General features: G+C 33.2%; 1 protein-coding gene across 1 annotated transcript; it reads right to left on the bottom strand.

The window, feature by feature from the left end:
• Window positions 1-2,803: 2,803 nt before the first annotated feature.
• Window positions 2,804-10,038, bottom strand: LOC128185853 (metalloproteinase inhibitor 3-like). Its single transcript, XM_052855525.1, has 6 exons — window positions 9,940-10,038; window positions 9,190-9,295; window positions 6,448-6,548; window positions 5,214-5,307; window positions 4,806-4,921; window positions 2,804-3,055 (listed from the first exon to the last, which is right to left on the bottom strand). Exons 1-6 carry the CDS (start codon window positions 9,943-9,945, stop codon window positions 2,909-2,911), a joined length of 570 nt encoding a protein of 189 aa, XP_052711485.1. The 5' UTR covers window positions 9,946-10,038; the 3' UTR covers window positions 2,804-2,908.
• Between the last annotated feature and the right edge of the window lie 1,107 nt (window positions 10,039-11,145).

Below are 11,145 nucleotides of genomic sequence, written 5' to 3'. Positions count from 1 at the left end.
ATTTCAATCATCCTTTAAACATTTTGGTTGTGAAATATAATACTACAATATCAAAGGTCTACAGTACGCAGCAGATGGTTTTTCATTATCATCTAGCTGTGGATTTTTTTTCCATATTGAGTAAACTTTGTTCTTGAGGTGTCTTAAAAAATGTAAGATCCTCTCCCGTCAATTCGAAACGAAATCATTCGTGAAAAAGGTGTCCTTCTCTGTTTTATTTAATTTTGAGAAAGCACTTCAAGTAGCAATGCAAAATTCCAAAATATTCTATTTTTTAAGGTCACTTGAGTCACCCAGGTGACCCATTGCAATTGGTCTTGTCCATCGTCGTGCGGTGTGCGTCGTGAGTTAACAATTTTACATTTTTAAATTCTTGAGAACTACAAGGCAAATTGCTAGTAACCTTGGAATATGACATCTCAAAGGTAAGAGAAATCTAAATTTTGAAATTTATGGCTCTAGTCTACCACCCCCGGGGAGCCACTGGCGGGGCCAAATACATGTATGCAAAAAGCCAAATTTAAAAAAAATCTTTCCTACTCCCACACATTGGAGGAAAAAAACTTGATGCATGGTTATAATGTCCATGAAGCTCTCTATCAAAATTGTGAATTCATGGTTCTGGGTCAGGGGCTCAGGCTTTATGGTGGGGGCGATTTGGCTATATAGTAAAAATGTATTAATCTTAGAAAACCTTCTTATCTACTCCCATTTACATGTATATATTTGTTAAAATTAAATAAATGGATATGATGTCCATGAAGTCTTCTACCTATAATTCCAGGGACAGGGATTTAGGTCCTATGACAGGGTTAATAAAGCAAGAAAGTGAAAATGTTTTAAATCTTAGAAAATGTTCTTTACCCCAACGCACGTGGGGAAAAACTGTGTGCATGGTTATGACTACAACGAACTCCTTTATCTAAATTGGTAAATTCGTGGCCCTTCGGTCAGGGGTTCAGATCGTCGCAGGGGAAGGGGCCAACATGGTCTTATTTTGTAAATTTCTTATTTTATGCATGTACCTAATTTCGCGATCCCACTGCTGTTTATGAAATTGCAAGAATATAAAATTGCAAACATGTAATAAAGTGAAATTTTATAGGTTTTTCATATTTTAATTTCAGAATATTGATTTCTTCATTATTATTGACATGTTCTATCAATTTGTTTCTTTTCAGGAATTTTACTATTGCAGACTTTGATTTATTTAATTACATAACAGAAAATGATTGATTAGAACATGTCAATAATAATGAAGAAATAAATATTCTGAAATTAAAATATGAAAAACCTATAAAATTTCACCCTACTACAAACATAATCATTTTGTAATGATTTCCTACAGTTCAAAAGTGTCTAAAAATAAAAGCGAGACTTTAAAATCCGTCAGTGATTTCTTCGCGTTTAATTACGTATTTACATTAGTTAATGCATGCAAGGCAAATAGTAAATGCATGTAATATTTAAATACCTTTCTTTCTGCTCTCACTCATCTGTAAGAAAAACCAGTAAATCCTCTACTAAAACTGTGAGTTTCATTCATGTCCCCTTAGTATGGCTTTTGACTTTAGGACAAGGCCAAAAATGAATATTATAGTGTTAATGCATAAAATGTTTAAAGATTATCTTGTCTACTCCCTCACACCTGTTATGAAAGCTGAATTCATCATTTTGTAGACCAGGGAGCCCTTTACAAATTAAAAAAAATCCTGTCCCCGAAGGCAGAAGTTCTAACTCTAGAGCGGGGCCAAAATAGTCATATTATGTTGACGCAATTAATGTTTAAAATAAATCGTCTTCTTAACTTTTGCTGATACTGAAGAAAAAATGACTGCGAAGAAAAATGAAACCACCTAACAAAATTTTAAATTGCATGTCTCCCAAATCTAGAGATTTGAATTTAGGGCGGAGCCAAAATACTCATAAAGTGTATAGGGTAGGGGTTCTTAATGCTCGGTGAGGCCTAAATGGTTCTTTATAAGTGTTATTGTATAGAAATGTTGTAAAAAAAACCGTCTACTGACACAAAATAAAAACAGTTTACATATTTAGAAAAAATTGTATCTGTCATTTTTAATACTTCATGTTTCTCATGTCACCTTCATGTAAGGCAAGGGTTATGGCTGGGAAGGGGAGGAGTATATACATGGATTTGTCTTATTTTTTTATTCTGCTCAGAAATTTCAATGAAAGAAATAAGTAAATTAACATATTTAGAGAAGAGAAAAAATGAAACTGCCTATCAAAGTTATTGAGATATTGTGAAAGCATTTGGGAAGAGTTTGTATGAAAGTTGTTTTCCCTTCCTTTTTCATAATGGAGTTATTTTCCTTTCTTCCTTTGCTTGTTCATATGTAGTAATACATGATATAAATGTTATTAAAAATTGTATGATAGGAAGAGTTATGCAAGTATTTTTATCATTTGTAACAAAACAGTTTTTGAAACTTTAAAATAGACAAATAGACTTGTTAATAGTAAAGTCATAATTCGTTAACTAAATTCACTGATGCTAATAAGAAGTGCATGTAAAATGATTTGGGTATTAATGCTTGATGGTGAAAGGTGAAAGGTGTATAACGGTGAATGGTGAAAGTTATAAGGGTTGAACTTTTAGGAGCTTTAACAGAAGTCATAGCTTTAAGTGCTGTTTTTTTTTTTTTTATTAAACGGCGAACCTGGAAAAAGAAAATTCAAATAGGATAACTAATTACGTGCGATCAATAAGAACCATGCTAGTTGTTTTCATTATTTATACATATATATTATATTTTTAAAAAAATAAGAAAAAAGCAATCTGTTACATAATGCAATTTTCAGTTTATTACTTATGTCATTTCAGACGAATATGTACATGTCTTGAAACGAATCGATCTGAAACCTCTCCGGCCGACCCAGCTCTTGACTAGCATTGCCACTCACAGTCATCCACCAGGTCACTGTAGCGGCACTCGGCCTGGTCCCCAAGGGAGCCAGACTCCGAGGGGCAATCAAATCTCTCACTGTAAACACAGATGTTCTTTGGTCTTCTGGAATAATACCCAGGCACTTGCTACAAAGCCATGGGTGAAAATATTACACAATTTTTTTAAATTGTTGCTCACTATTTATTTCTATTAATATGGCCAGTAATTTTGAAGTTCACTATGGGCGTCGGAAAGGGTAAAAGAAATGTTTATACAAAACAAACAACTAGTTTTTAAAAAAAAAAATACTAAATACGAAACAGACCAGATTAAAACAAACCCAACAGCCTCTTTTACAAAATCAACAAACACCGATTCAAAACAAACGAGCACTGATGCAAAACCAACAGTCCTGCACTGAATTAACGCTAGATGGCGTGCATAGAGGTATCAGGAGAATTCGTTTTTTGAAAGAAAACGTACGTACCCTGGAGAAAACGTACCCTTGACTTATAGGGAATGTTTTCATGCGCGGATCCAGATTTTTTTTCAAGAGAGAGGGAGGGGGTTCTGTGGGATATTTAGGTTTGCCAGGGTTGGGGTGGTAGGGGTAGAATGTGAGAGTTTCAAATCATTTTTATTAAGGGGGGGGGGGCTCAAATCGTGTCCAACTTTTAGTCTCTCTAAGAAATTGATTCTGAAATAAAATTTTCTAACAGATAATTTTCTTATTTTTTCCTTTATGCTGTCATATACAAAGGTTTTCAAATATTAATGGTAAATTTTCGAGACATTAGAAAACTGGTATAAAAAAAACCAAAAACACGCTTTCTTCTGCTTATTGTAACTGGACTGTCTAGGAGTTAGTCCCGCACATAATCCGGGTTAGGAAGGATAAAAATAAAGAAGAGGCCCATGGGCCACATCGCTCACCTGAGCAACAATTGGCATGATAAAAATAATAGAGTCATGATACAAACTATTTGAAAAATGTAGTATAATTCATGTAGATCCTGTATAAAGAAAAATCAATTTTTTCCACTGGATATTATTATGTTTATTACATTGTATTATTATTCCCTATTCTAACAGAATGATTTTATAGTAATATCACATGTTGAGCATTGCACAAACATTTTATTTAAATTCACGTATTAAATCCGATTTATCAAGGATTTGGCTACAATTTTTTTTCAGAGCATGTAAAAATTGACAGCGAAAAAAACATGACGTTGACAATGAAAATCAAAATGAAGTTATAGGTAAACGCATAATTCTGCCTCCCTCCCTGCCACGACCGGACTAGGAATTTCATGATTTGAGAATTAATCTTTTTGTTTGCTTGTCAAGGTATTTAGGATGAGTCTGTCCCCCTTCCCCTACCCTTTAAAAAACGATGGTTCGTGCCTATATTGTGTAATTATCTAATGTATGTGATAATATAAACAATGATACAAGCACAAATGATACAAATGTTTACTGAATTAGTTATTTATTGCATTAGAACAGATTTTATAACTATTTCAACTCTTGTAACGAATCCTGCAAAGTACGCTTTCTCTTGGTGAAAACGCACACTAATTGAGGGTAGATTTTCCCGGGTTACATTTTCTCCAGAGTGCGATTTCTTCTGGTACCTCTTTGTACGACATCTAGAGTTTATTCATGGCATGACTGTTAATCAGTGTCTGTTGATTTTACAAAGGAGGCTGTTGGTTTTGCTCTTTAACTGGTCTGATTTGTTTTTTAGCATGTTTCTGTAGATTATTTGTTCGTTTTGCATAAACGTCTTTTTTAACCTTTCCGGCGCCCATAGATCACGTCATAGGTACAAAGTAAAAATAAACTCGTATGCTAGATTGAGGTAATAAAGAGGTGAAAACATTTCATCCATACCTTACATCTACAGTCATAGTAGGTTTCCAAGGGAAACACCGAGTCGGGGTCATTCAGAGGCCACATGTTCATCAAATCACATAACCCAAGCTGCAGAGCCCCACCAGATATATGGCCTACAATACATGGAACCTGTTAGTCGTAAAGGTTTACTACTGGCCGGATGCATGGACGCCTTTTCCATTTTTTAAACAATACAATGAAATGCACTAAATAAAAACTAAAAAGAAAATCACCCCCTAAACACCCCTGTAAAATCCCAGTATCTTATAGTTTTTAATGTGGATGTCATGCAAATGAACACTACGACGGTTCGATTAGGATCATCATAGACTTTTGCTATTAAACAATACATTACACACCTTTAAACAGGTAGATAGCACATCATTTAACAGGTAAATAACACACCATTTAACAGGTAGACCTTGTTTACGTCCAAATCCACACCGCATAAACTTTCTGGGCCCTTGGAATAAACCCTAAAGGTACCCATAGCAACATCCTGCGACAAAATAATTAATGTATCAAGAATTTACTATTTTCAGAAGATAAGAAGTTTATTCACTAAAATCATATGCATGAAATGGTACATGAGATTAAACAGTATATACGGTTCAAGAGTCAGAGGTACGTTTTATAAATTAATATATATATAGTAGATATATGTAATAGTAGATAAGCAAAAATATACAATAATCAATATGTACAATGAAGAGAGAAAAAAGTAGAATTATGGAGGACAGACTATCTTAACACACTGTGTATTATAATTTTAAAAAATTACATAATTTTTCAGAGTTGTACCATTAGTAAAAGACATAAGCTCCCAAAATTAAGTAGTATTTGACGCTGAAAAGTATTCATCCTCAAGATATTAATGGCTAAACATTTATAATTCTTTACATTCAAGAATATAATGAAACGTCAGCAATTTGACCTGAATTACACTCTTTGGTTCAAAGGAATATTGTACCATCTCACAATCTCCACTATGAGATGGTGGTTCGAGATTCTATATTTCATAAAATCTTCCTGAGCTTTTGTGGTAAATATATTAATGTAATTGTATATTTGCCCTTTTGACGAGTCATTAAACTCACTAAACCACTTTTGGATATATTGGTCTGGTAAGCTTTGTTTTACAATTGCAGAAATCCACTTTACATTTAAAACATTTTGTTCATAACAGACTTTTGAAAAACCACACATATATAAGATATTTTACAACTGCTATTTAAGAGTTTGACATATTTCCCCTTTGATATTGCAGGACCAAAAACTTATAAAAATCAGAAACAATTTTGCTTTCAGGGTTTTCAAACAGTTCTGACCAGGAATATATAATTATATATATATATATATATATATATATATATATATATATATATATATATATATATATATATATATATATATATAAACCGTAACATACGCAAGATCGCTAAACTCACAACAAGTTGTGACTGAGGCTGTACTTGTGATAGGGGCTATAAATAACCGCAATTAAAACCATCACATAAACCCAAAACACGCTTTAGTATCCACAAAAATAAATCAAATTCCAGTAATACATGTATATAATATAAAACCCAACAATAAAAAAACCCAAAATGTCTTTTTATTAAAATAGAAATATACTTACTCCTTTATAGACATGGGATACCTCGACATCGTAGAACTGTGCCGCTGTAATACCAGGGATCCCTTCACCATAGGTCATGTTTGTTACTCTAGCAATGAAGGCTAAGAAAAAAACCCGCAGAAAATAAATACATAATCCAAAGAATGTGTATTATATCAAGTGCATCAGTCCTGTAGTTTATGCATTCATAACACCACATATATTATCAGTCTTGCAATAACTATCTTAAGCGAAATAACATATTTTTTTCAGTCACTTTCAAGCAAACACTGAAAACCAGGTAATATTGTTAAGTTATCAACGACGATAAATTTAACGAGCAATTACTGATTTTTAGACGGAGGCTCTATGAGCCTCCTCTGTTGCTACCGGTCAGCTCAAATGTGACGTCGATAGTGGATTTGACGGACACCACCTAGCGGCAAAAATTGCAATATTCGTTTGGGATTCAAATTTCAATATTATTATTGAAATGAATATCTTATTTGCAATTACAATAAATAGAACTATACATATTGCGATCAATAAACATAAATTCTCTCGAAAATTTTGTCCATATGTCAAATTCCAAGTAAGTATGAATATGCATCAGTTTAAGAATAGCAATGGTGTGTAATCGTTTAGTGGCTATTTATACTTTTTATGTAGCTTCCTGTCCGTGATGTCAAATGATGAGGATTCCTCAAGAACCATCTTGTGTTGACCGAAATATTGAATAATGATGAGATTCTATGGATAAAAACGGCGTGGTTCTTAGTCTGTATCGTATATTACTTGCGCATTATCAATTAATCTCCTGCGGAGATATATCTTTCTATGCATAGCTACACTCCCGCCCCCGGCATCGATCCAATAAAATGATTATTCAACAAGTTGAACCACTGATACTTGAGTATTCCCCCAGTTAAGTACAGACAACCGTGATCGTAGCATGGCTTATTTTAGTTCAGTTTTACCTGGCATGCATACTAAAACTACTATAAGGATATAGTGAAACAAATAAATGAAACATCCATATTACACCCTTTAACGCACCCCCCCCCCACACACACACATACACACACACATTCAGTGTGTGCATAGGTAGAGTACCCAGGCCACGCGCTGTGAAGCTTGATTAATCCTGCATTGTCGGGCCAGCGCTGTCGATTTCAAAGTAAGTTGGGAAGTCAGTGTGTTTTTGCAAGCTGATAAGAGAATTTCGCGTGAAAAAAGTGTAAAAACATTTGTCAGAATGTACATATTTTCTTTTAAAAGTGAAGTACGGGTATTACAAGATCCACCGCGGTATATTATTTTAAATTTAGCTTTAAAGAGATATTACAGCGAATTCTCTTCATCTTGGATAATTCCCTTTTTTAAACATAGTTAGATAAAAGAATAGAAGTCGTGCATATACTGAAAGATTGAATCTTTTTACAGCAAAAAAAGCTTGCAATTGCGTGTTAAATATTTTTCCGAAATTCTAAATTTATATCTCTAAAATTTTGTTTACACCACAATTAAAATCTGTATAAATTCGTAATATTTTCATCCCTTGCAGAAGCGCTAAGCTGTTGATCAAAAGGCTGAGCTAGCAATATTAACTTTTTGGACCGCCTGAAATGATTAAATCAACGGTAATTTTGAGCAAAATTGAGCAATATGAGCTGTAGCGTCTCTTATATATAAATATTTCATCTCCATAACTTTTTGAAACGCTTAGAAATACATTTGACCACTCTCTACAATCAAATCGTACATTCTGCAAAAGAAGAAGAACAACAACTATGTGAGATTGAGATCATGCATGTACATGTACTACCTACATGTAACATTAGGGGTTTTTAAGCATGAACGATTTTTTCATATGAAAAAAGTTCACTGTTCGAAAGTTTTTATTGATTAAATTCATTAAAATTTAGAATTTGTTGTGAATACATGAAATTAGGTATAGTCCTAACTAACAAAATATTTTTTGTTTGTAATTTGTTTTTGCATATTCCATAAAAGAGCATGAATATGTTAGCAAAGTAGTTTCTTTCCTGTAGCATTTAGTACAGCAAACTCTTAATTGATACTCTAAACCTTTTATACCTTAAAATTTGAAGAAGAAAAAACCATTAATTATTATTTTTGGGAGTTATTTTTATCAACTCTCCTATGCAGCTACTTTGGCAAACCGGAAGTAAAACTGTTTTTGGACCTAACCACAGATCATCGCCGCTGACAAGTTCTCGAAAATTATCGATAAATTCGATGTAATATCCTGAAGCATTAAATATCATTATAGTTAAATATTGCTTGGATCCATATAATTTTCTAGACATATTTACATTACTGATATATAGTTTGATGGAATTTACTCTGTCTTAAAATATTACGCAATATGATTCATATGATGTTTTCCTAGAATTCTTAAAATTGTCGGAAAAGCCCGAATATTCATATTATGAAAATATGCGTTATTCAATTACGGGTAAGAAACTACTTGGCATACGAAATTACATATCGTTGATTTTAAGATAAATATCAATCGATGAAATCAACTCCCGTCAGTACTTCAATACTTGGAATTATTAGATTAATCTAATCCGCAATGATGCCTCCGTCTCTCAGTACTTTCAGTACTTTGATTTTAGTTTTATTGTAACCTATGATATGGAAACAATAAACATACATAGACAAACATTCCCGGGAATCCTCCCTTAAATTATAACACGCGTATAAAACTTGATTTACATATATTTTAGTAAAGCTTACCGACTGTAGATTCACAGTATAATTCCTGTGGATCCGTTTGTACGCAGGTGCACCCAAGTGTCCCATATATGCAGTCCAACAGTACAGTGAACGTGAGAAAGCACAACTAATAAACAACAAAAGCAATCAAATGATATCATACGTCTGGGTGGGAAAAGGAGGGGGGTATGGGGTGGTGGGCTGAAGAAACTGTTATCTAAAACATGACTGTTCTACAAACAAGGACCTGTAAACATGAGATAACATTCAACATGGGCATTGAAATCGAATTGGAATAAATTTACTAAAAAAAAAATACAAATGTGAATGGTTTCTTTACCTTCGTAGAACAACACTTGTAGTACAATATTCATGTATTGTCAACCCATTCAGTGTTAGAAAAACATACCAACATTTTTTGGCAATGCGAATCAATCACGTTAATAAATACGAAAAAAAGTAAAATTTAAAAATGCAAAAAATAGACCATATCAAAATAAATGATTACCGGGGAAAATGCAAACACATTTTTTTTTAAATTAGCGAGGGGAAACACTATGAAATCAAAGAAAAAACAAAGAGGAAAAACATGACATTTTATAAGTCAAAACAAAACACATCACACCTCTTGAGACCCTCTCCTCCTCACCCTCCTCCCCCCCCCCCCCAAAATAAAAACCCACATAAAGCCAAAATTAGATTTTTAAAAACATAAACAAAAACTTAGATTTTTGGGAAAAAGGTTAATAAAATTGTACCCTAATATCCTACCTTCATATTTCTGTTAGAGTTTGAAATCTAAACTGTCCTACGGCGAAATGTGTTTATATAGAACCCGACACCTCACTTATAACTGTGTCTATCAAGAATAAATGAACACGATAATTTTAATAGCAACGTTTTACGCAACAGATGCGTGTGAAATAACAAAATTTAGCATAATTGAAGGAATATTTGAAATGTCAACCGTCAAATAATTGATAATTGGGACCATTTACCGCAAATATCTATATACTGATAATGGTCTTCGGGGCCTTAAATTTGTTTTCTTTGACTGAATCATTCTTAATACGTATTAAACATCAAGGCCATAAACAGGTCAATCAAGAGAAATCCTGTTAATATCAAAACAGTATTACATATTTCTTTGCTTTTAGATTACTAGATATTTAAAGTCAAGTATTGTTACCCGAGAAGTACTCCGGAGAAATGTCAGCTCAATGCGGATCCGCAATTTGCATTTTTTTCCTTAAAATTGCATTATTTGAATCAGTTTTTAGATCTTTTGAGTCAAATTTTGACAGTTGTCTAAAGTTGTTATGGTATGGTCGTTGCTGACAACTTATGACAAATTAACTTTATTCAACCATTTAAACTCGTGGTCAATTTTAACTTAACACAAATTATCGAAAATACGAAAAATTTAAGTTTTTTCAAACCAAAAGTCCTTGAAGTCAGGATGGAATCCTTATACAATTTTAATATCTAATTGGTTTTGTTTTAAAATAAATTGAAAAAACTTTAAACTCTTGTTTAAAAAATCATAGCTTATACAGCGAGGCCAGCGGATGGAGGTCGACAACCGGAAGGGTAACTTAATATAGGCTACATTATAGATCAAAGTACTGATGAAGAACTGACGGGAGTTGATTTAATTGATTATTATTTATTTTCGAATCAACGATATATTATTTTGCATGGCAAGTAGTTTCTACGGAAGCGTATTAGTAAACCAGTAATCTTTAATGTAACAGTGAAAGCTATCTGCCAGTCAGTTATGGCATCCGTACCATATTGCCAGAGTGTAACCATGGATGCATCTCCTTCATCGGCCGAGGATGAGATGAATTCATGTGATACATTCACTCTCAATGACTGGAGACAGGAGCAGTCCCAAGACAAGGCAATACTATCTGTTTTATCTTCTGACCATCATGTGAAGAGGTTTTGTACAAGATTCCCTCAATCAGTTCCAAC

This window comes from Crassostrea angulata, chromosome 5, assembly GCF_025612915.1.
Source record: "Crassostrea angulata isolate pt1a10 chromosome 5, ASM2561291v2, whole genome shotgun sequence".
Taxonomy (NCBI): domain Eukaryota; kingdom Metazoa; phylum Mollusca; class Bivalvia; order Ostreida; family Ostreidae; genus Magallana; species Magallana angulata.
Note: the sequence above shows the minus strand (reverse complement) of the source record. Positions and strands in the feature narration are given on the sequence as shown.